Source organism: Gastrolobium bilobum, unplaced genomic scaffold, assembly GCF_033153095.1.
Source record: "Gastrolobium bilobum isolate Gb01-03AN ecotype WA unplaced genomic scaffold, APGP_CSIRO_Gbil_v1 utg10825, whole genome shotgun sequence".
Taxonomy (NCBI): Eukaryota; Viridiplantae; Streptophyta; class Magnoliopsida; order Fabales; family Fabaceae; genus Gastrolobium; species Gastrolobium bilobum.
Genome location: NW_026898293.1, coordinates 299,313 through 325,143, shown reverse-complemented (window position 1 = coordinate 325,143; position 25,831 = coordinate 299,313). Strand labels below are relative to the sequence as shown.

The 25,831-nt window shown below is 39.3% G+C and overlaps 1 protein-coding gene across 2 annotated transcripts in view; it reads left to right on the top strand.

Annotated features, from left to right (window-relative positions):
* Positions 1 to 25,831, top strand: part of LOC133314541 (calcium-transporting ATPase 3, endoplasmic reticulum-type) — a 58,020-nt gene that overhangs the window by 13,266 nt on the left and 18,923 nt on the right. Inside the window, exons 12-26 of one of the 2 annotated variants that reach the window (XM_061516024.1) lie at positions 1,752 to 1,805; positions 2,273 to 2,374; positions 2,680 to 2,738; positions 3,713 to 3,857; positions 3,966 to 4,073; positions 4,540 to 4,692; positions 4,797 to 4,901; positions 5,069 to 5,265; positions 16,755 to 16,866; positions 18,582 to 18,680; positions 18,768 to 18,913; positions 19,057 to 19,114; positions 25,085 to 25,177; positions 25,277 to 25,327; positions 25,451 to 25,582. In XM_061516024.1, the coding sequence (XP_061372008.1) occupies positions 1,752 to 1,805; positions 2,273 to 2,374; positions 2,680 to 2,738; positions 3,713 to 3,857; positions 3,966 to 4,073; positions 4,540 to 4,692; positions 4,797 to 4,901; positions 5,069 to 5,265; positions 16,755 to 16,866; positions 18,582 to 18,680; positions 18,768 to 18,913; positions 19,057 to 19,114; positions 25,085 to 25,177; positions 25,277 to 25,327; positions 25,451 to 25,582 (1,614 nt within the window). Of the gene's footprint in view, positions 1 to 1,751; positions 1,806 to 2,272; positions 2,375 to 2,679; positions 2,739 to 3,712; positions 3,858 to 3,965; positions 4,074 to 4,539; positions 4,693 to 4,796; positions 4,906 to 5,068; positions 5,266 to 16,754; positions 16,867 to 18,581; positions 18,681 to 18,767; positions 18,914 to 19,056; positions 19,115 to 25,084; positions 25,178 to 25,276; positions 25,328 to 25,450; positions 25,583 to 25,831 lie in introns of both variants that reach the window. The other variant, XM_061516025.1, reaches the window with a different exon arrangement.

The following is a 25,831-nucleotide window of genomic DNA, read 5'->3' as shown; positions in this document are numbered from 1 at the left end:
CAATACTTGAACCCATTCTATAAAAATGAAATAAAACACTAATGCCCTTCTCTCTTCTGGGTCATCACCGAAAAAGGGATGTATGCACTGAAGTTTGTTGGTTTAACTTTAACCTTGAAATCGACCTTAAAAACAGACAAATCAGTTATTACCCAAAAACCCATTTTCTAAAATCAGATTATTTGCATAGACACAGGCAACACAAACCAAAAAGGCAAAAACTTTGCAAATAAATGGCATGAAAATGCATTAAAAGAGGATGCCCAAAAACTTTGCAAATAAATGGCATGAAAATGCATTAAAAGAGGATGCCCAAAAATGATCAATGATCACAGCACCGGTTCAGTACAATAAGAGACAAGAAATAAGAGAGAGAGAGCACTTACCAGCAAGAAGGGTACCGCTATGGCAGCGAAGTGGAGCAGAGACAGCAGCGCGAACGAAGAAGAGATAGACACCCCAAGCGAAGAAGAGACAATAGCTAACCAGACAATGCGAACCAGAAGAGACAGCAACGTGAGCAAAGAAGAGACAGCAGCAGAGCAGCGCAAAGAGTGCGAAGAAGAGTCCCAATCTCAACACAAAGAGTGCGAAGAAGAGACAGCTGAGACGCGAAGAAGAAACCTAATTGGTTGAGAGAGTTATAATTTTATTAAATATTTTTTAATTTTATTAAATGTTAACTTTTTTTTAACTTTTTATTAAATGTTTTTTTTTTTTAAAATTATAATTTTATTACGAAAATGCCATGTGTCCAAATGGTCAACATGTCGAGAATGTTGACACCGAGTTGAAAGTGTCGGACACTGACACTTCCAGTCTTTTTAAGTTTCCGTGCTACATACTACATAGCTGATATCAAGGTAGGAGATTTTGTATACTTGAAGATTAGACCGCATAGGCAAACATCTGGTTTTGAAACAAATAGGAGTTGTTGCCTTTCAGCTATAATTGCCTCCCACTGCTAGGATACATCCTATATTCCATGTATCACAACTTAAGAAAGCAATTGGGAGCCACACGGTGGAAGAAGAACTCCTAGCTGATTTACAAATAGACGGCCCACAATGTTTCCCAGCCAAGGCTTTGGGTTTTCAAATACAACAACATGGAAATGACACTGAACAAGTTCTGATTCAGTGGAAGGATCAACCACCTGAGCAGGCTTCATGGGAAGAAGTACAGATGATCCAAGGCCAATTCCCTGATTTCAACCTTAGGAACAAGGTTGGTTTTCAGCAGAGAGGTAATGTTATGCATAAGAATAGACCAGCTTTTTGGAGGGTGTATTCTAGAAGGAATATTCCTAAAAGTTAGTTAGTGGGTCATAAGGGGTATATAGGGAGAAGGGTATTTGTTGAGAAAGAAATTAGGAAGTTAGAATTGGGTAGTGACCCAGGAACAGAGAAGAGAATTGTCCCTTGGAAAACAGAGTTGTTGTATCCACCATACTTTTGCCGTTAATCAATAAAGAAAGCTAGACTTCTCTTTCAATTTGCTTGAAATCCCTTTCCCAGAATTTTCTTTTCTGCAATATCGTATCAGTTTCCAGTAATAATTTAGTGTTCTAACAATTATATATATTGAGTCGAGAAGGAAATCAAGTTTTTCCTTCTTAATTGTTCAAAATGTCCTAATACGCAATACTTGTGCATCTGTTTTTCCCTCATACATGGAAAGAAAAAGTTACTGTGGACTGTTAGACGCACATCAGCAGTGTTTACAATTTTTTTTTCTATGATTGGTTGCAGGAGGTGACACCATTGAAAAAGAAGTTGGACGAGTTTGGTACCTTTTTGGCCAAGGTGATTACTAGTAGTCTAATTTTACTGTTTTTCAAATATAAGGGTTGTTCTTTTGGTGCATATTGCATTGTTTTATAATTATTGATCAGATAAACTACACGTTATTTCATTTGTGTTGTAAGCTTGGCAAATTTAGTATGTGTAAACTTTTTCATTTGAAAAGTTGGGACTGAGTTTGTAGTGTCTTTGATAACACCAGTTTGCCTTATTTTGACCTACATTTGGCTTGTAATGAGAAAGCTCATTTGAAGCTGAGCAAAGAGTTATAATTCATTATGATGAAAGTCTACCATCAGGGGACCTTATCATTTTTACGTCTAAGAATTATCATGCTTAAGAAAATGAAATATATTAAAAGGAACGTTTATGTGATGAATCTTTATATTTGTTAACTTTTAACTTATAAGCCTACTTTTCTCATTTATTTTCAAATTGTGATGGTGGTTCCTATATTTCTGTGTTATCAGGTTATTGCAGGGATTTGCATATTGGTGTGGATTGTAAACATTGGTCACTTTCGTGATCCTTCGCATGGTGGTTTCTTGCGCGGTGCAATTCACTATTTTAAGGTTTTTTCTCCAATATGAGTTTTTTCTATTTTTTTTTCTTTTTGGGAGTTTTATTACTATTAGCTGTACTGTTATTTGTGTCAAGATTTCTGTATAGTCTTGTATTCTGTTATTCTAGTTTCACATGCATCTTGTTGCAGTTTTGTATTGTTTTTGTTTTGCATGCATTGTTTATTTACTTTATGCTTAATCCCTCTTCGGTTGTGGTGTATAATTAGTTATATTTTCTCCTTTTTAATAAAAGAAAATACCATGTTGTCCCCTTAACATGAAAATCATTTAACCACTAATCATATTCCTGCTAGATTGCAGTTGCTCTGGCAGTTGCAGCAATTCCTGAAGGGCTCCCTGCTGTTGTTACTACGTGAGTCTAGGACTTTCTCTTTCTTATTTCTCTTGAAGCCATGATATCTTTCAGATGTTTTAATTTGATTTATATAAAATATAGATATAGATATTTTGGCATCAGTGGTCATATTGAATCTAAAACTTGTTTTGTAGTTATAGTATACTAAGGTGCATAATTTTTAGACTTAATGTCCTTTTCATGTTATTGCTCATTTATTTGTAAAAGAAATAACTGATGGAAACAATAAGGCAACACATTTCTTAAGGCCCTTTTATGAGTAACGTCCATGAGGTATTAATTTAATTTTTTTGAGCTGAAGGGGCTGGAATTCCTATTAAACTCAAATTTCAACCATTATCATTTAATTAGACGTTTAACTTTCAAAGTTATATGAATTCTTTCTTTAATCCCATAAAATAGCAAAAAGAAGGAACTTCATAGCCTCAAATGTCTAAGCTGATTTTATTTCCTGATGTGTTCCTAATTGGTGTTCAGAAACTCAATCGATCTTGTTCACCCCTTGATTTTATTGTAGTCTATACTGCATTGTGCTATTCTGAGCACTATTACTAATTTTTGCACTACTATAATTTTTAGACAGAAATTTTCTTAATGAGTTTGGAGGATAAGGAATTCTCCTTAACATAAGGAAAAAAAACAAGAAACAGCAAAGAAAGAGAAAACATTAATCGAGCAAAGCTGCTCAATCCCTCGACATATTTGTTAGGGAAACTCCCTTAAAAAGGCCATGTGCTTTACTCTAAAAAGAAGCCAAATACCTAATCTCAGCAAATCAGCTGTTGTGTCACAGAAACCTTAAATTTTTGCACTGTACATGGTTCCTTGCTAACTGGAAACTTATCCTGATGTGCTGAGATGCTATATTTGAATTATTTTTTCTTAAGAAGTTATCATGTAATGTTAAGCTAATCTGGTCTAGAGTTTTTCTTTTTTCTTTCTTGTATTGGTTACTTCTCTTTTTATAATAGGTGTTTGGCTCTTGGAACAAAGCGTATGGCCAGGTTGAACGCCATTGTTCGCTCTTTGCCATCCGTTGAAACCTTGGGCTGCACCACTGTAATTTGCAGTGACAAAACTGGGACTCTAACTACCAATATGATGTCAGTTGCGAAGGTGAGTTTTGCTTGACATTAAAACATTATAATTGATTAATTTATTCTGTTTGTTTGTTCACAGGTATATGTTGTTGAATTTCTTCTTCCTATGCTTCTTTGTAAACAGGTATGTGTTGTTGAATCTGCAAAACGTAGTCCTGTTGTTACCGAATACAGTGTCAGTGGAACTACATATGCACCTGAAGGCATAATCTTTGACAGTAGAGGGATGCAGGTACTGTTCTTTTGTTTCTCTTGCTTTTGCAGTCATGCACAAGCAAAACACACATCTCATTTAAAGCTAATTAATTAAATAATATAAGGAGAGAAAGGGTCAACTACTCTAAAGAAGGGAATCTAATCTTCCTCCCCAAAACAATATCTATGGATCAGAGGATATTGAGTGTGAAGTATGTTTTGGTTATGGCTTTGTTGTGGGCATCCTTGCTGCTGTACTTTGTAAAGATTTGCATGAGTAAGGATCGTATTGAATCGAGCCTTTTTTCAAATGCACAACTTACTCCCTGCTAGAACTCCGGTGGTGGCATACCATCATGGATGGTTTTTAGTGATGTTTATCTTCAAAACAAACTTAAAATGGATATTGTGATATAGCTAACCTAATAACATAATGATTGTATGCTTAGGTATATGCAGCTTTGTTTAGAGTTAAAACCATTTATCATTTGATTGTTTTGCAGCTTGACTTTCCAGCTCAATTGCCATGTCTTCTTCACATAGCAATGTGTTCTGCTCTTTGCAATGAATCAACCCTGCAGTATAATCCTGATAAAGGGAAGTATGAAAAAATTGGTGAGTCAACTGAAGTGGCACTACGTGTCTTGGCAGAAAAGGTCTGTATTTGTATCTTTCCTTATGGCTCCTATTTATTTGTCAATGTCATGTGTGAAGCTCCTTCAATACTCAAGTATACTTCTTGATCATTTCTTGTCTTTAGGTTGGTCTCCCTGGTTTTGATTCTATGCCATCAGCCTTGAATATGTTGAGCAATCTTGAACGAGCTTCTTACTGTAACCATTACTGGGAGGAACAATTTAGAAAGGTGTGCTCCAGCAAGTTTGTCCACTTTCTTTTCCCTTTATCTTCTTCCATTCACGTATTTTAGGAAACTCTGGATATGAAATTAGTTGTATATATCTACTATTTGTTATTTTGTTGGTATAGGGCCGTGTGTATTTCCTTTCACTCTTTGTGCTTGATGCTTTGCAGATAGATATTTTGGAATTTTCTCGAGATCGAAAAATGATGAGTGTGCTTTGTGGCCGAAACCAGTTGCATGTTTTGTTCTCAAAGGGTGCTCCAGAAAGTATAGTTTCTAGATGTACAACCATTCTGTGCAATGATGATGGTTCCATTGTGCCACTTACTGCTGATATTCGAGCAGAGCTGGACTCAAGGTTCCACAGGTTGGGTTTTTATCATATATCATTATATCTGCATATACATACTCTATAATTTTTTTAACTAGATTGTTTTTCCTTTTCTGTCCTAATTTAAAATAGACAAGATATAGAGAAAAACAGAAAACGATGTGTGGTTCATAAGCTTGCCTTACAAGGGCATAATCCCATCTTGAGCCGGACTGGGGGTGGTCTGAATTATAGCCTACAAACCTAGTGTCATACCTGCTATCACGTGGAATACTCCTTTCCATTTCTTCTTTCTTTAAGGGAGCAGTTCCAGAAGTAGCACTTTCTTTCGATGTTGGTCCAGTCCCCCTATCAATTGGCATTGAAGTAGGCAAGGCCAATCCATCTGTTAAGTAAGCTGGTTCTAGGTCAAAAGCTAGTGTAAAAGATGTCTTTTTCGTCCTAAGCCCTAAAAGTGCTTCCGCCTTACCTGGAGTTGAAGTTACCGTTGGAGGCCTTTGAGTTCCAGTCTCAGTAGTGGTCTTCCCTATATGTATGTACAGGGGAGTAGTTAGTTGCGAGTGTCAGAAAAAAGTGCTTTGATCCAGCCGAGCCTGTTCCATCAAGTGATTTTAGGCAAACTGATTCTAGGGCTCACGATCAGATATCCCTTTGGAGGGATATAGCTTTTCTTCTGGAAGTATGAGTTTCTTAATTCTATTTTTCTGCTATTCCCATTGAAGAAGTAGTTGAAGTAGTGGCATTCCCAATATCAATATTTGTACAAGTGCTCCTAATGGCCATTGCTAAGTCCGCAAGTAAGCCAGTTATAGATTTCTTCTTTTCTTTCCAAGCTAGGGATCTAGTTCCAAGGGAGGGCTAGATCAAGCGCATCTAGTGTTGGAGAAAAAAGGGCATCCAATGCTTCTGCCATCGAATAAGGTTAAGCCTCTACAATAGCAGTGGGAGGATTTCTCCCAGGGAATTCTGTCACATCCCTATAGCCAGAGTCAGTCGTTGGAGTTTCTTTGCCCTTTCCCTTTATAGACAATGAAAGTGTCCCTTCATCTCGACTAGTCCTTCCTTGTTATTGCTGTAGCAGTCCCGCTAACGGTAGTTCAGTGCTTAGGAATTTTATCTCTTGGATATCAGTTTATGTAATAATGTGCCATCTAGTGCTGTTTGGCCAGGACCAGCTGGTCTGATTGCCCAAACCAAGAACCGGAAAAACCTTTTCTGGTTTTGGTTCACCAATACGACCATTTAAGTGGTCTGACTGGATGAAACCAGTCAAGACAGAGGTCAGACAGGTAAACTTGCTGGTTTTTAGTAAACTAGTGGTTCAAAAACCATTAAAGAAAATAATTATAAAGACAAAACGAAGCCTACACTGTCCGCCCGCTGCTTGAGAAACTGAGTGTGGCTGGTGCTGCTGCCTCCATCGTCAACGATGGCCCAGTCACCTGCTATTTGCTGCCCCCTACCAGGTGCAATTTCTATTTTTGTTTTTTTCAGCTGTTCTCCATCACAAGGGTGAAGGGAGTGAATCAAGATCTGAAAATTTGATTTGAGGAAAAGTATTTTTATATTAAATAATCATATATATAGAACTCTAAAAATAAATATAGCTTTTGAATATGATATTAGTTTTTAATATTACTATATTTTTAAAAAAAATTAAAAAATAATATATGTACTATTTATATTTCATATAACTATGATGTAATCCGGTTTGACTGTATTGGTTGAACTTGAACTGGAAATATTGCCCGTTCCCTGTAGAGTCTGGCTTTAACAACATTGGTGCGATCCGCTTCCAGGTAACTGGCATCTTTGACAAGACATTTTCAATGATAAGAATCCTGCAATTTAACTGGCATCTTTTTCTCCTAAACTAATATTGAATAGAGAAAAAGATTATATCCATACAAAAATTGAAGAGAACATACAATAATTATTTGTAGAATATGTAGGATATTCTAGATAGTATTTATTGATGTAGTTGGTAGTTGTATATTTAGTTGGTAGTTGTATATTTATTGATGTAGTTGGAGGTTGCATATTTATTAAAGTAGTTGAGGTAGTTGGATGTACTCAATATAAAAAGCACCCATTGGGTCTCTCAATGAATCAAGAAAGTATTATTCAGATAAAACACTTCTTCCACTTCTTCTTTTCTTCATGGTATCAAGAGCTGGTTATATTCCAGTCTCTTCCCCGTTCTAATTTATTTTTAAGTCATTTTCCTATTCCTTTTTTTTTCGTTTTAGCCACTACCCAAGTCAGAATCCTTACCTAGACACCTCCAACCACGAAACCAAGGCCACCATTAGGTTCAGAACAAAATTCTGAGCCAGCCCACAGAAGACCCGTGGCAGTACTGTTCATCACTGTAGCAATTACTGTTTCACTGTGGCCAACCCTCTTCTTGTTTTGAGGGTCAAAATCGTATGTGGAGGAACTTTTTTCTGGGTACCTGTTAGAAAGCCATGGATGCTGGAAATTCTGAAATTTCATCTGGAACCTCACCCCTTCCCAACTCTTTGTCTTCTGGAGACAACCCAGCAATGCAGATCACCAGTCACCGTTTAAACGGTAGGAACTATGTGCAATGGTGTCAATCTGTTAAGTTGTTTATCCAAGCTAAAGGGAAGATGGGGTATCTCGACGGAAAAAAGGTAAAACCAGCAGAACGTGAACCTGGTTATGATGCTTGGGTGACTGAAAATGCTTTAGTCATGACATGGCTGACTAATTCTATGGAACCAGATATCAGTCAAACTTATTTATTTCTTGATACAGCTCACGAGATTTGGGAAGCTGTTAAAGAATATTACTCTGACCTGGGCAATGCATCTCAGGCTTTTGATCTCAACACCAAGGTGAAAGAATTACGCCAAGGAGGGATGACTGTTACTGAATACTTCCTTGCTCTAAAAACACTATGGCAAGAGTTAGATCTTTATGATAAAGCAGACCTTCAAGGTTTAGAAGCTAATGCAAGGTTCAAAAAATATATAGAGAAAAGGCGTCTCTATGATTTTCTTGCTGGCCTTAATTCTGATCTGGATGACGTTCGTGGAAGAATTTTGGGACAAAACCCATTACCTTCCCTTGCTACTGCTTTTTCTGAAGTACGAAGGGAAGAGCTTCGCCGAAAGGTAATGTTGGGTGATAAGGACTCTAAGTCCTCTGATGGGTCTGCCCTTATAGCAAAGAATATTGTTCGTCTTTCTGGGGACTCAAAACGTTTTGACCGTTGGTGTTCTCATTGCAATAAGGGTGGTCACACCCATGAAAAATGTTGGGAAATTCATGCAAAACCACCAAACTGGAAACTAAAAGGACATAACAAGAATCGTGCTAATCAAGTATCTTCCGAAGATAAAGGGGAGGTGTCTCATGTCCCTTCAAACCTTGATGGTGTTTTCCTCTCCAAGGCCCAGTATGAGCAATTTCAGAAACTGATATCTCAACCTGCCGAGGCAACTAGTCATGTTGCTCAAAAAGGTATGGCATTCCATGTTGAACGTAGTAATCGTTGGATCCTTGATTCAGGGGCCTCTGATCACATGACAGGTAATGCAACCTTATTTTTCTCCTATACCCCTTACTATCACCCGTCACGAATAAGAACAGCTGATGGGAATTTCTCCACTATTGCGAGGAAGGTATCCATTAAACTTTCTGAGCATATTATTTTGAATTCAGTCCTTCATGTTCCCTCTCTTACCTGTAACCTCATCTCAATTAGCAAAGTTACTGCTGAGTTGCATTGTGTTGCTAAGTTCTCTGCAAATGCTTGTACCTTTCAGGAACAGGACTCGGGGACGATGATTGGCAGTGCTAGAGAGGAAGAAGGGCTCTACTATTTTAAAGAGGATCCTTGTGAAAGGAGGATTTTTTCAAACCACTCTTTATGTTTGTCAGATGATTGTAATGATGTTTTGTTATGGCATCGTAGGTTAGGACACCCAAATTTTGTCTATCTTCAGAAGTTATTCCCGAACTTGTTCATCAATAAAAAGCCAAGTTCCCTTCTTTGTGATATTTGTCAGCTTGCAAAGCATTCTCGTGCCACTTATTCTCCTAAAAAATATCATGAATCTTCTCCTTTACATTGATTCATAGTGATATTTGGGGACCTGCTCGTGAAAAAAATGTCTCGGGTGCTCGTTGGTTTATTACTTTCATTGATGATCATTCTAGGGTATGCTGGGTATACCTCTTGAAAGATAAATCTGATGCAGCATCCACCTTGAAAAATTTTCATGCTATGATTCAAACTCAATTCCAGACCTCTATCAAAATTCTGCGAACAGACAATGGTACTGAATATTTTAATTCTGTTCTTGGAGATTACCTAAACCAGCATGGAATTATTCATCAAAGTTCTTGTCCTAACACCCCTCAACAAAATGGGGTGGTTGAAAGAAAAAATAGACATCTAATTAAAGTTGCTCGAGCTCTTTTATTCACGATGCATGTCCCTATATATCTGTGGGGGGAAGCCGTCTTGACAGCCTCTTATCTCATTAACCGGATGCTTTCTCGGGTACTAAATTTTCATTCTCCTTTATCTTGTCTTACTAAATTTTTCCCTCTTTCAGTGCTGTTTCTTCTCTTCCTCCCAGAATATTTGGCTGTGTGGTTTTTGTGCATATTCCTCCACATCACAGGTCCAAACTTGACCCTAAATCTGTTAGATGTGTCTTCATAGAATATTCCCCTAATCAAAAAGGTTATAAGTGTTACTCACCTTCTCTCCGTAAGGTTTTTGTTTCCATGGATGTTACCTTTTATGAGACACAATCCTTTTTTTCCCCGACTTCTCTTCAGGGGGAGTCTATTGGTTTTGGTATGGATGAAGATAAGCCTGGGAAACCAAATGATGCTGCTGTCTTACCTTGGCCTTTGGAAACAGGGGGAGTTATTGGGAAGGAAACATGGGGAGCAACTATACCTGAATCTAGTGATCCTCCTGGTAAATGGGGGAAATTTTACAGCAGGCGCAAAACACATGAAGATACTCTAGACTGCCAGGATCCTGATTTGAGTCCTTGTTCCAGCAACCCACTTGAATCTACTAGTACAGCCAACATTGATATGCCTATTGCTCTTCGGAAAGGTACTAGATCTTGCACTGCTCATCCTATTTCCCCATTATATCTCATATGAAAAGTTGTCTCCAGGTTTTCGTGCTTTCAACACTATGTTAGATAGTACCAGGATACCCAAAAATATCCAAGAAGCACTTGATGACCCAAAATGGAGGAATGCTGTATTAGAAGAAATGGATGCACTTACAAAAAATGGAACATGGGAGTTTGTGACAGTTAAATGTAAAAGAATACGTTGTGTATTGATCTGTGTCAGGGAGTTACAATATATAGAGATCCTAATGGGCTTAAGTGTAAGGCCCAAACCTAATCCAAACCTAATCCTAATACAGTCAGAATACAGTCAGACTATTTACGGATAAGACAGAATCCAATCATATCTAATCAAATCTAATCATATCATATCTAATATTCTAACACTCCCCCTCAAGCTGGTGCGTATATATTATGAGCACCAAGCTTGTTACAAATGTATTCAACCCGAGGACCTCTAAGAGCTTTAGTGAAAACATCTGCTAGTTGATTAGATGAGTTGACAAAAGCTGTCTTGATTTCTCCTGACTGAATCTTTTCCCGAATGAAGTGACAATCAATCTCTATATGTTTGGTCCTCTCATGAAAAACAGGATTAGAGGATATATGTAGCGCAGCTTGATTATCACAGATGAGTGTCATGGGTTGTTTCTGTTCACAAAGATGAAGCTCCTGAATCAACTGCTTTAACCAGATCAACTCACAGGTAGTATTTGCCATTGCACGATACTCAGCTTCTGCACTAGATCGGGAAACAACAGGTTGTTTCTTGCTTTTCCATGAGATTAAGTTTCCTCCGAAGAAGACACAATAACCAGAAGTAGAGCGTCTGTCCGAGGGTGATCCTGCCCAATCGGCATCTGAGTAACCACAAATTTCTGTATTTCCCTGATCCGAATACAACAAACCTTTTCCTGGTGCTCCTTTGATGTATCGGAGGATCCTCACAGCAGCATCCCAATGTGAATCACAAGGGGAATCAAGGAACTGACTGGCCGTACTGACAGCGAAAGAAATATCTGGCCTAGTCACAGTAAGATAATTGAGCTTCCCAATCAGCCTTCGATAACGTCCAGGATCAGATAACGGCTCCCCCTGTCTGGGCAATAACTTAACATTAGGATCCATTGGTGTATCAACTGGCTTACACGCCAACATACCAGTCTCTTCTAGGATATCCAAGGCATACTTCCTTTGACAGATAGAAATGCCCTGTCTAGATTGTGCTACCTCAATTCCCAAGAAGTAACGCAGCTTCCCAAGGTCAACTTTACTGCGAATTAGGCCAAACTCCTGAACAGCAGAACTGAAGCGACTGAACCATGCTCGAGGAGACTGCTTGAGACCATATAAGGATTTTCGAAGACGACAAACCTTCCCAGGCTCCCCCTGAGCAACAAAACCAGGTGGTTGCTCCATGTAAACTTCTTCTTGTAAATCACCATGAAGAAAGGCATTTTTGATGTCAAGTTGAAGGAGTGGCCAGTGACGAACAGCAGCAAGGGCAAGAAATAGGCGGACGGACGCCATCTTAGCGACCGGAGAGAATGTATCGCTATAATCAAGGCCGAATATTTGAGTAAAACCCTTTGCAACTAGGCGGGCCTTGAGTCGATCAACATGGCCATCAGGTCCAACTTTCACAGTAAACACCCAGCGACAACCAACTGTAGACTTCTGTGGAGGAGCAGAAACAAGGTCCCAAGTGCCATTGGAATGAAGTGCAGTCATCTCATCAAGCATCGCTTGGCGCCACCCTGGATGGGAAAGTGCTTCACCTGTGGTCTTAGGAATAGAAATAGAAGAAAGACTAGAAACAAAGGTGAAATGAGGTGAAGAAAGACGGTCATAGCTCAAAAAAGTATAAAGAGGATAAGGGTTACGAGTAGTACGAGTACCTTTTCTTTGAGCAATGGGAAGAGCCTCTGGTGAAGGATCCGGAGAGGAAGAAGCAACAGCAGTGGGCGATGAGTCAGCAAGAGTCGAGTCGACAGGAGGCATAGTTTTGCGACGCTGATAGGTGAGAAGTGGACGGTCCTCAGGTATAGAAGCAATAGGTTGCTCATTTGGAATAGAAGCACCTGCAGCTGGCAAAGGCAAGTTAAGAAAAGGGACAGGAAGAACATGATCAACCTGTGACAACTGAGATGGAATAGAATTAAAGGGTTGTTGATCAAGAAAAGTGACATCAGCGGAAACTAAGTAACGCTTAAGATCGGGAGAATAACAACGATAACCCTTTTGAAGACGAGAATAACCAAGAAAGATACACTGAAAGGCTTTGGATGTTAACTTATCCTTACCAGGAGTGAGATCATGAACAAAACAAGTACAACCAAAGACATGTGGAGTTAGAGGATAAAGAGGAACATCTGGAAGCAATAGGTTATGAGGAATGTCATTGTTGAGCACAGATGAGGGCATGCGATTGATGAGAAAACAAGAGATGAGTACAGCATCTGCCCAGAAGTGAAGGGGAACCTGCATATGAAGAAGAAGGGTACGTGCAGTTTCAATGAGATGTCTGTTTTTACGTTCAGCCACCCCATTTTGTTGTGGAGTGTGAGGACAAGTAGTTTGATGTAAAGTACCTTGTGTGGCCAAGAAATTAGAAAAATCAATAGAAACATATTCCTTAGCATTATCACTACGTAGAATATGAATAGAAACACCAAATTGAGTATGAATCTCAGTATAAAACTTTTTATAAATGGAAAATAACTCAGAACGATTTTTCATTAAATAGACCCAAGTGCAACGGGAAAAATCATCAATAAAGGTAACGAAATACCGAAAACCTAAAACAGACAAGGTACGACTTGGACCCCAGATATCTGAATGAACAAGAGAAAAAGGGGCATCAGCTCGTTTATTGACTCGATTGGCAAAAGAGGAACGTGTATGCTTCCCTTGTTGACATGACACACAATCTAAAGACTGAAGACCGGATAAAAGAGGAACCATTTTCTGCAACTTCGAAAGACTTGGATGACCGAGGCGACTGTGGATAAGTTGTGGAGATTCTGTGAGAGAGAGTGCCACTGAAGGACGAGGCACATCCAGATAGTAAAGCCCCCGTGACTCACGACCCACTCCAATCATTTCCCCCGTACCCGGATCCTGCACAGAAACAGAATGGTTAGAGAAAGTAATGGTGCAAGTGAGGGAATGGATCAACTTACTAATAGAAATTAAGTTATAAGGGATGCCAGGAATGTAATAAACAGATGTCAAGGCCAAGGTAGAGGTCGGACGAGCTTGTCCAATCCCACGAACTGGGGCTTTGGTTCCATCCGCAAGGGTAAAAGAAGGTAAATGATCAGAATAAGTAAGAGATGTAAAAAGTTCCTTATTACCACAGAGATGATCGGTAGCACCTGAGTCAAATATCCAAGTGCTAAGTGATGTAGAATGAGAAACACAAGCAACGGGATTACCAGTATATGGTTGAGACTGAGGAGAAGCTTTCTTGAGAAGAGTTTGGAGTGCAGCATAGTCCGCAAGTGAGAGAGAAACTGAACCAAATGATGCATTGTCTGACTGAGCTATATTCGCAGCAAGAGAGGTAGAATCCTCCGAGAGATCAGTGGACGCTGCTGCCATTTAAAAACAGAATATAAAAGCCGTAAACGAAGGCAAACGATATCCAATCAAGGAGAACCACGCGTCTAAAGTGAGACCCACAAAGAACCAAGCACAGATCCAGAAAGAGGAGAAGAAGGCGAGAAGTTCTGTCCAAGAACGGCCGGAAAAATCCACCGGAACAGTGCACACGCGCCGGTTGAAGGTGGCGCGTGAGCACCACGCGCAGAGGAGAAGAACGGCGCGTGGAGGCGCGTTGATGACGCGACGGTGGTCGGACCACCACAGAACTGGTCGCCGGGATGAGATGGTCCTGATCGCAGGTAGTCTGGGCTGAAAACTCGCCGGAACAGTGACGAGCGGCGGTTGTTGGCGGCCGGAAGTGGTTCCGGTGGCCTGAACAGTGACGAGCGGCGGTTGTTGGCGGCGGGAAGTGATTCTGACAGTTGAAGAAACAAGCCGGAGAGACACACGGCTTAGAGAGAAACTCGCCGGAAGAATGCACGGTAAAGTAGAAGAGAACACCTAAGCAGTGGGCTTAGGGTTTTAGCGGAAGCGGATCCCCAGAGCGAAAAAGCTCTGATACCAAGTTAAATGTAAAAGAATACGTTGTGTATTGATCTGTGTCAGGGAGTTACAATATATAGAGATCCTAATGGGCTTAAGTGTAAGGCCCAAACCTAATCCAAACCTAATCCTAATACAGTCAGAATACAGTCAGACTATTTACGGATAAGACAGAATCCAATCATATCTAATCAAATCTAATCATATCATATCTAATATTCTAACAGTGACATTACCTAAAGGAAAGAAAACTGTTGGTTGCAAGTGGGTGTTCACAATAAAATTCAATGCAGACAATAACATCAATAGGTATAAGGCCAGATAAGTTGCTAAGGGATTTACTCAGACTCGTGGGATAGATTATCAGGAGACATTTGCTCCTGTTGCCAAAATTAACACTATCCGCGTTCTGCTATCTCTTGCCTCCAACCTTGATTGGCCATTGCAACAGTTAGATGTTAAGAATGCCTTCTTGAATGGTGATCTACATGAGGAAGTTTACATGGATCCACCTCCTGGTTTTGAAAAAGGGGATGGTTCTGTGTGCAAGTTGCAGAAGTCTCTCTATGGACTTAAACAATCTCCCAAAGAATGGTTTGGGAAATTTACTCAAGCTGTTAAGGGAAGAGGGTTCACCCAAGCTCAGACTGATCACACCTTATTTTTTAAACACTCCGACAAAGGAAGAATTGCTATTCTGATCGTTTATGTTGATGACATAATTATCACTGGTAATGATAGCGAGGAGATAACCTCTTTAGAAAAATGTTTAGCTGACCAGTTTGAACTAAAAGATCTTGGATCTCTCAAATATTTCCTTGGCATGAAAATTGCTCGGAGTAAGGAAGGAATTTCTTTAACTCAGAAAAAATACATTCTAGACCTGTTGCAAGAAACAGGTATGCTTGGGTGCAAGCCGGTAGAGACTCCAATTGAAGCTAATATCAAGATGGGTGTTGAGGACGGGGAAGATGTTGATAGGGAGCAGTACCAGAGACTAGTGGGGAAATTAATCTATTTGTCTCACACTCGTCCTGATATTGCTTTTGCTGTGAGCATGGTTAGCCAATTCATGCATTCTCCTAAGGAAAAACACCTTAGTGCTGTTTGTAGAATTCTCAAATACCTCAAAAATACCCCTGGTCAAGGAATTTTCTTTAAAAAGGGGCACAAAAGGATGATTGAAATCTATACAGATGCAGACTGGGCTGGCTCTGCAATGGACTGAAGATCTACTTCAGGATATTGTACTTATGTCTGGGGAAACCTTGTGACCTGGAGAAGTAAGAAACAAACTGTTGTTGCAAGAAGCAGTGCAGAAGCAGAATTTCAGGCTCTAGCCCATGGTATTTGTGAAGGAATTTGGTTACGAAGGCTTCTGGAGGAGTTGAAGATCTCCTATTCCCTACCAATCAGATTATATTGTGATCATAAGGCTGCTGTCAGCATTGCTCAAAATCCTGTTCATCATGACAGAACAAAACATGTAGAAGTTGATCGTCACTTTATCAAAGAGAAGTTAGAAGACGGTAGTGTATGCTTGACATATATACCTACCAAGGAACAGACAGCAGATATTCTCACCAAAGGATTACTTAAGCCGACCTTTGAGAATTTGATCAGCAAGTTGGGAATGATCAATATATATCTCCCAACTTGAGGGGGAGTGTAGAATATGTAGAATATTCTAGATAGTATTTATTGATGTAGTTGGTAGTTGTATATTTAGTTGGTAGTTGTATATTTATTGATGTAGTTGGAGGTTGCATATTTATTAAAGTAGTTGAGGTAGTTGGATGTACTCAATATAAAAAGGACCCATTGGGTCTCTCAATGAATCAAGAAAGTATTATTCAGATAAAACACTTCTTCCACTTCTTCTTTTCTTCATTATTATATACATACAAAAATTGAAGAGAACATACAATAATTATAGGATCTTTTTGTGGTCTGCAGTTTTTAGATAATTGCATAAATCTGATTAGAGTAGAGGAACAGAAAGACCTGGGCTTCACACACTTTCTGTTCTTGTTTTTGTCATGACATTACTGTGTGGTGGCGCTGCCAATTGTCAGTTTGGCCATTTAAATTCTTAATAATTTTTGTTATTACATCTCTGAGAATTCTGCTCTGACTTCTGGACTCAAATAATGTGTCTCATTAAGTTGTCCTCTGTCCATTTTTGGTTTTAGACCCTTCTGTCAACACCCTTTTTTTGTTGTGAACATACATTTTATTGGCCAGTTTTGCAGGAAAAGAAACCTTGAGATGCCTAGCTTTAGCCCTGAAATGGATGCCCTCAGTTCAACAGACGTTGTCCTTTGATGATGAGAAAGATCTTACGTTTATTGGGTTGGTATGCTTTCTTTTCAATGCATAATACAATGTTTAAATAGCGTTTTCAAGTTATAACAAAGTCTAGCCTTCATGCTTAATGTCCTAGCTAGCTTTAGTATGCTTTAATTAGATTACGTTTGTACTGAGTGGCTAAACTGAGACATCCAATGGAGCTATCTGCACTTCCTCAATATCTGTTTTTATGTCTTGACATATTTCATTGGTTCTCTTTTTTCAATTAGAAATATAGACGTATGTAAATGTGAGAGTAGTAACTGAAGCAAGGAATAAACTCAGAAAGACATTATGACTATGAGTGTTATAGACCTTGCAATGTCCTAGAGACAAATTTTTCCCACAATAAAACACTCCATATTCAGTCTGTGAAAGAGAATTTATGTTGAATTATCAGATTTAGTTTGGGATGGCTTTCTCTGTTTGGCTTGTGGAGATGGATTGAGATATGTTCCTCTGACTGATCTTCATGTCATAGCTATGCTGTATGGGTGTGATAATCCCCCTACATTAACCCCATTAAAGCTCACCTAGCAGCACCAAACTCGATTTTTAAGCCTCTATTAAGGGTTTTCATCTTTATTTGCGCACACTGAAGTAATGTAGTCTTAATGCTTGTGCTTCACAACCAACATTTTGAACCCATGACTGATGAACTATCTCTGTTTCGCACTAAACCAGCGTCACCCATGACCCATCCACCATTTTTACACTGCCTAGCCTGTGTTTTGCACTTACATAGTAGCTCTTCCTCTGTTTTGCGCTAGATACCATTTGGCACATATACATCCTCTGTTGTACACACATCTCCTTAACAGACCCTGTCCAAAAACCCTATGACATCATCCCAGTTGGTCACAGTTACAGAGCTGTAGTTCTTTATCTTCTAAACGTGTTCTACAAATATTTTTAAGTTTTCATTGCAACCTCTATCTTCACGGTAGGGGCTGCAGCTATTGCATTTTGTTGGCTTGGCCGCAATGTTACTCAAGTCCATATTACCAGACTGAGTGGTAGTGTGTCCACCAATTTTTATGGGTGAAAATTAAACAACAATAAAAACCAAAGCCTTTTCCCATTGGGTGGGGTCAGCTGCATGAATGAAACGATGCTATTTTGTTATGTCCAAAACCAATTCTTCAACGAGGCCATTTAAGATTGTGGAAAAAACAAAAATCTTCCACAGAAGAGGACTCATTCCTGTACTCTTTTCTCCTTTTCTAATCCTTGCCAATCTGACATTATCTACTGAGACACACAGAGTGGCTTGCATGTGAGGATTACTTTAGCTAGATTCACTGATGCTGAATTATTTTTGGGTTCTATTGTATCTTTGTACACTAAAAGTATGTGAGAGGACAAGCATGGGTTGGGATTCCCAACAAATGATCTCTTGTGTAAGTAGCATTTCTCACTAATGCCACTTTTACTTATTGTTCCAGCATTACTCTCAGAAACTTTGTTGATCTCTTTCTTGTTGAAATTATGAGAATATATAAAAAGCTGGATGTTTGACTTCTGAATAAATTATTGAATGATTAAAATGGAAAATAGCGCATCATATTTGAAATGGATTGAGTTAGAATTATTTTAATTTTTGTGATTTTCTTTCTGAAGGGTTTAAATGCTCTTTGTTTGTTTTGCCTTTGTTCTGTGTTTTCGAATATATTTTTTCCTTTAGTAATTTTTTGTTTTCTGGGTTTCTGTTCTCCCTTATAGGTTGGGATGCTGGATCCACCAAGAGATGAAGTAAGAAATGCCATGCTTTCATGTATGACTGCTGGCATACGTGTTATAGTTGTCACTGGAGATAACAAGGTTCTCAAACTCTTGGAAACTTTATTGTTCCTATTTCCCATTTATCATTCCATTTGCCTTGTCTAAAATTACTTAATACTGAATCAGTCCACTGCTGAGTCGCTTTGCCACAAAATAGGTGCTTTTGACCATTTGATAGATTTTGCTGAACATTCTTACACTGCTTCTGAGTTTGAAGAACTCCCAGCACTGCAACAAACTATAGCATTGCAACGTATGGCACTTTTTACCAGGTATATGGACTTTTTTAATCTATGCTATAATATTTGATTTTATTAGATTATTGCATGAATGAAAGCACAATTTCTCTCATTGTTCAACCTTTTCTAGATCAAGTATTCATAATAAAAGTTGCATGTCTTTTATTTTATGTTAGGGTTGAGCCTTCTCATAAAAGAATGTTGGTTGAAGCATTGCAGCACCAGAATGAAGTGGTATGATTGTTTCCATGATCTAAACGTTAACTGTAATTACTATCTATTAATGATTTTTCCTTTGGGTGGGTTTTTGTTGTTTTCTCTCTCCTGAGGTTTTAATTCTCATTTTGTTGTCATAATTACGTGAGTTATGTGTTCATCTGAATATAGTTTGTTGTAGGGGACTTTTTGATCCATGACTGAATTGTGAGGATTATATCTTTGGCTGCCATCCTTGTTATTCTTACACCTATATTGTCAATCCCAGAACCCAACCCCCAAAAAAGGACAGTGTTATAGTGGATCTTGGAGGGGCCACTATATAGAAGATAGCGCATACATACAGTGTAAATAATTTATAATGCACACATAAATGCTCAAAACTGATTATTAATAGTTAAAGTTATACCTTAAAGGCACAATCATCAGTATAAAGCACAACTAACATGTCAATGACAAGAGTGGAGGAGCATGACAGAATAAAAAACAGTACCAAATCACTGTTTCCAAGTCTGTAACAGTTGATGGAAAGTCGGAGAGACTGGAACAACGGCAGAAATACAGCATGAGGCGGAAACAGGGCAGGCCTGGCTTGATAATCATTGGGCTGCTGGAAAATGCAACAAAATGCTTGAACAGAGGCATGCAAAGTGCTGACAAAGGAGGGACTGATTTGAAGTGCAAAGCAGACTGCACAAACAAGTGGGCTTGGCCTGAAAACCACTTAGCTGGCAGAAAATGGCTGGGTTTTTCTACAAAACAAGTGTGCTGCTGGAATTTGGAAGGTTTGTGCCAGAAGTTGAAAACAGAGTTCGAGAGGTGGGTTTTCTCCAAAGGGAGAAGGGTTTCAAACCCTAAAATGCTTATGATGCAAAAAGGATGGCAATCACAAAAATATCCCTAAAATAATGGGTGGGAAAACTCAGAAAATGGTGGGGAAATATGGGTTATTGCATGGCATGGTGGGCGTGATCATTAGAATTAGAATGTATGAATGTATTGTATTCAATTGTGTATAGAACTGTACAAAATACCTCTATTTAAAGAGGTTAAATGACCTAATGGGCCAAGCCCAAATAACCTGTTAGAATAATAGAATAATAAATAATACAATGCTATTTAATATTATATTATTTCTAACACTCCCCCTCAAGCTGATGCGTATAAATCATAAGCTCCCAGCTTGTTACATATATGATCTATTCGGGGACCTCTGAGAGCCTTGGTGAAAACATCTGCAAGTTGATCACTGGAACTGACAAATGCTGTTTCGATCTCTCCTGACTGAATCTTCTCTCTAACAAAGTGACAGTCAATTTCTATATGTTTGGTCCTCTCATGAAAGACTGGGTTATAGGATATATGCAATGCTGCTTGCTGTTCACAGAGATGTAGTTCCTTAAGCAATTGTTTTAGCCAGATGAGCTCACAGGTTGCATTTCACATTGCCCGATATTTTGCCTCTGCACTTGACCTTGCGACCACAATTTGCTTCTTACTCTTCCAAGAGATCAAGTTTCCTCCAAGGAGAACACAATACCCCGAGGAGGATCGTCTGTCTGAAGGAGAACCTTCCCAGTCAGCATCTGAATAGCTTGATACCTTTGCATTCCCTTTATTTGTGTATAATAAACCTCTTCCTGGTGCTCTTTTGATATATCAAAGAATCCTGATAACTGCATCCCACTGGGAGTCACAAGAAGAGTCAAGGAATTGACTTGCCACACTAACTGCAAAAGAGATGTCTGGTCTTGTCACAGTAAGATAGTTCAACTTTCCAACTAATCGGCGATAACGACCAGGGTCTGCCGATGGCTCCCCCTATCCGGGTAACAACTTAACATTAGGATCCATAGGTGTATCAATAGGTTTACATCCTAACATACCAGTCTCATCTAGGATATCCAGTGCATACTTCCTCGGACAAATGGAGATGCCTTGCCTAGACTGTGCCACTTCGATCCCTAAGAAATATCAAAGTCTGCCAAGATCTTTGGTCTGAAACTGATTGAATAAGTACTTCTTTAACTGATCAATCCAACTTGATCGCTGCCAGTAATAATGATGTCATCAATATAGACCAGGAGATAGATGCACTCGCCAGAAGAGCTATGCCTATAGAAGACAGAATGATCGGCTTTACTTCTGGTTAAGCCAAAGGATTGAACAGTAGAACTAAAACGACTAAACCAAGCCCGAGGGGACTGCTTCAGGCCATATAAAGATTTACGAAGCTTGCATACCATTCCAGAATTCTCCCCCTGACCAGTAAAACCTGGTGGTTGCTCCATATATACTTCCTCTTGCAAGTCACCATGTAAGAATGCATTTTTGATATCAAGCTGTAGAAGAAGCCATTGATGAATGGCAGCAAGTGCAAGAAATAGGCAAACAGATGTCATCTTGGCAACAAGAGAAAAAGTATCCCCATAGTCAAGACCAAATATCTGAGTGTATCCCTTGACCACCAAACGAGCTTCGAGGCGATCAACAGTGTCATCAGGACCAACTTTGACAATGAATACCCATCGACAACCGACAACTGACTTTCCAGGAAGAGCATGAACAAGATCCCACGTGCCATTAGAGTGAAGTGCTTGCATTTCATCAATCATCGCCTGACCCCGACCTGGATGAGATAGTGCTTCACCTGTGGTTTTAGGAATAGAAACAGACGAAATACTAGAAACAAAAGTAAAATGTGGTGAAGAAAGTCTATCATAACTCAAGAAACTATAAAGTGTATGAGGGTTACGAGTGGATCGAATACCTTTGCGAAGGGCAATGGGAGTAATCTCTGATGAAGGATCCAGAAGGGAAGAGTCGACAGCAGTAGGCGGTGAGTCAGTAAGGGTCAAATCCGCTGGAGGTGCAGTATGACGACGCTGATAGGTGAGAAAATGACGGTCCTCAGGGATGGAGGCAAGGGGCCGCTCCTCCGGGATAGAGTCTCCTGCAACTGGTAAAGAAAGATCAAGACAAGGAACAAGAAGAACTTGATCAACTTGTGTTATATGAGACGGGATAGAATGAAAAGGTTGTTGATCAAGGAAAGTGACATCAGCCGAGACAATATAACGCTTGAGATCAGGAGAGTAGCAACGATACCCTTTTTGAAAACGAGTATATCCAAGGAAAATACACTTGATGGCTTTGGATGTTAATTTATCTTTTCCTAGAGTAAGATCATGAAAAAAGCAGGTACATCCAAATACATGTGGAGGTAGAGGATAGGAATGTGCTCCTGGAAATAAAACACTATGTGGAACTTCATTATTGAGTACGGAAGAGGGCATGCGATTGATGAGAAAGCAAGAGGTGATTATAGCATCTGCCCAAAAACGAAGTGGAACATTCATATGAATTAGTAGAGTACGAGCAGTTTCAACAGATGTCTATTCTTACATTCGGCCACTCCATTTTGTTGTGGAGTGTGTGGACAAGTGATTTGGTGTAACGTCTTACATTTCTCCAAAAAATTAGAAAATTCAAGAGACACATATTCTTTTGCATTATCACTGCGCAAGATTTGAATAGAAGCACCAAATTGAGTATTTATCTTAGCACAAATTTTTTGATAAATTGAAAATAATTCAGAACGATTTTTCATTAAATAAATCCAAGTACAACGAAAGAAATCATCAATAAAGGTTACAAAATACTAAAAAACCAAAAACAGACATTGTTCGACTCGGACCCCAAATATCATAATGAACAATAGAAAAGGGAGCATCAGCTTTTTTATTGACTCTATTAGCAAGGAGGAGCTAGTATGCTTTCCTTGCTTACAAGACTGACAGTTTAAAGACTTAAGACTGGATAAAAAAGGAACTATATGCTGAAGCTTGGAGAGGCTTGGATGACCCAGACGACTGTGAATTAGCTCAGGAGACTCTACGAGAGAACAGGCTACTGGAGAAGGTGGTGCAATCAGATAGTAGAGACCTTGTGACTCAATGCCCGCTCCAATCGTCTTCTTCATACCCGGATCCTGCATAGAAAAGGATTGTTTAGAGAAGGTAACAATACATGAAAGAGGATGAATCAACTGGCTAATAGAGATTAAATTAAAAGGAATGTCAGGTATATAATAAACAAAGTTCAAAGTTAAAAAAGGGAGTTGGGTTGGCTTTCCCAATTCCACGAGCAGGAGCCTTAGTGCCATCAGCAAGAGTGACAGAGGGTAAATTATTAGAATAAGAAAGTGAAGTGAAGAGATCCTTATTACCACAAAGGTGATGAGTAGCACCTGAGTCTATTATCCAGGGTCCAAGAGACGATTGAGAAAGACAAGCAACATGATTACCAGTGTCTTGAGTAGGATGCTGAGAAGAAACCTTCTTGAGAAGTGCCTTATAGTCGGCACTTGAAAAAGTTACTGATCCAGTAGAAGGTGGTGTAGCATCAGTTTGAGCAAAGTTGGCAGTCGGTAACTCTAAATAAGGGTACTTCCTATAGCAGCGTTCTTCAAAATGCCCAAGATTCTGGCAATAATTGCAACAAGGCCTCTGTCCGCGGCCACCCTGTCCACGGCCACGTCCGCGGCCACCTTGTGGAATCGGTAGCTGGCACATGTGTGGGAGCTGTTGATTTATCCTTAAGATTCAGAAAGCGCTGGAAAGTGTGTGACAGGCTAGGAGTCTCAGCACTTGTTAAAATATTCTCACGAACACTTTCTAACTTTTCTGAAAGACCAGAGAGGGTCACGACCATAAAGAAGCGCTCCACCTGCTTCTTCTATGCAGAGGCATCTGCAGAATGAGGTAGTATAGCTAAGAATTCTTGCATCAAAAAACGAATCTTACCAATATAAGTCTTCATTCGAGATTCTGGTGATTTGCGCAATTTCATTATCTGAGAAACCATGGAATAAAGCTGCTGAATGTCATTGGTGTAGAGGTTTTTAGCTTCATCCCATACGTCATAGCAGGTCTCAAAAGGGATGAAAATGTCTATAATTGTCGGATCAATTGACTGCCAAAGGATACTTAGCAGTTGAGCATCAACCTTTTCGCATTCAAATGTCTGATCCTTTGAAATATCGGCAGACTTAGTTGTGAGATGTTTTCCGTATCCCTGACCAGTAAACCAGATCTTAACTGAGGTAGATCAGGTCTTGTAAGTAGCAGATCTGGTCAGTTTCATCGTTGAAATGGATGGGGTAGTACTGGAGATGATGCCAGTAGTGTTTTTGGACGCTTTACCTGAGCCCTCCATCACAAAAATAAAAGAGATGACCAGATTTGAAAATAGGAGAGGAAGGCGAGTTGTTCTGTCTCAGAATGGCCGGAAAAAGACGCGTGAACAGTGCCTGTACGGACGCGGTGAACCGTGATTTGTACGGACACGGTGAACAGTGCCGTGTGGACAGTAACGTCAATGAACAATACCCGCGTGAATAGTGTAGAACCAAGCCGGAGGGACGTACGGCGTTAGAGGAAGGAGAGAACACCTAATCAGTGGGCTTAGGGTTTTAGCGGAAGCCAATATTCCCAGAACAAAAAGCTCTGGTACCATGTAAAGAACCAATTCAACCCAAAAGCTTAAGCTGTTAGGTGGGCACTTTTAATGGTTGATACCAAATTAGAATGTATGTATGTATTGTATTCAATTGTGTATAGAACTGTACAAAAGACCTCTATTTAAAGAGGTTAAATGACCTAATGGGCCAAGTCCAAATAACCTGCTAGAATAACAGAATAATAAATAATACAATGCTATTTAATATTATATTATTTCTAACAATTAGCATCCAACAGTCCCCATTAGTGCCTGCCATGTGCGCAAGGCAAAAGCATGACATTATTAGTGGGCTAGGACCACGAAGCAAAGCAGCTGTGTTATTGCTTGCCATAGCACTATTAACTACTCTAGACCCTAGATTTTATAGTCCATTGTATCCTTGGAACCATGGACATTATTATTTCTACAATCATTTTAAGAAAAATTCCTTCAAATTTGTGGATGTTCACAATGTTATTATTTTAGGTTGCAATGACGGGTGATGGAGTCAATGATGCACCTGCTCTGAAGAAGGCAGATATCGGAATTGCTATGGGTTCAGGGACAGCTGTTGCCAAGGTGTCATCAACTGTCTGTTCTCCCCCACCCAAACCCCTTTTTTTTCTTGTCTATTCTAATCCTAAACAGTTTGGTTTTTTGTCCCATCTTTGTTTTCAGAGTGCTTCGGACATGGTGCTGGCTGATGACAACTTTGCTTCAATCGTTGCAGTATGCTAGCATTTATTCATTGTTCTAGTCAAGTTTCCTTCTGTTCTCTTTATTTTTCTCCTTTCCTCTTGAATTGAAAAGAATTTCCCTATGCAACTTCATAAATTATTTGCTTATGTGCAGGCTGTGGCAGAGGGAAGGGCCATATACAACAATACAAAACAGTTTATTAGATATATGATTTCTTCCAATATTGGCGAAGTTGTCTGTATATTTGTGGCTGCTGTGCTTGGAATACCTGATACCCTGGCCCCTGTGAGTTTATAATCTTATTTAGCCAATTGGTTTCAAATAAGAGATTAGAAGCAGTTCTACCATATTTTTTGCAGACTATCTTGTAGTGCTGATTGTTTTTTATGCTGTATATTAATACATGCTTCAAACCTGTGTAAATTTCTGGATTCTTTTTTATTGTGTCTTCAATTACTCTGGGCCCTGGCCTGAAGCTGGTAGTTGGTAATTAGTACGTTGTCATATGGTAGAGTGTCTCTTTATCTAGTTAGA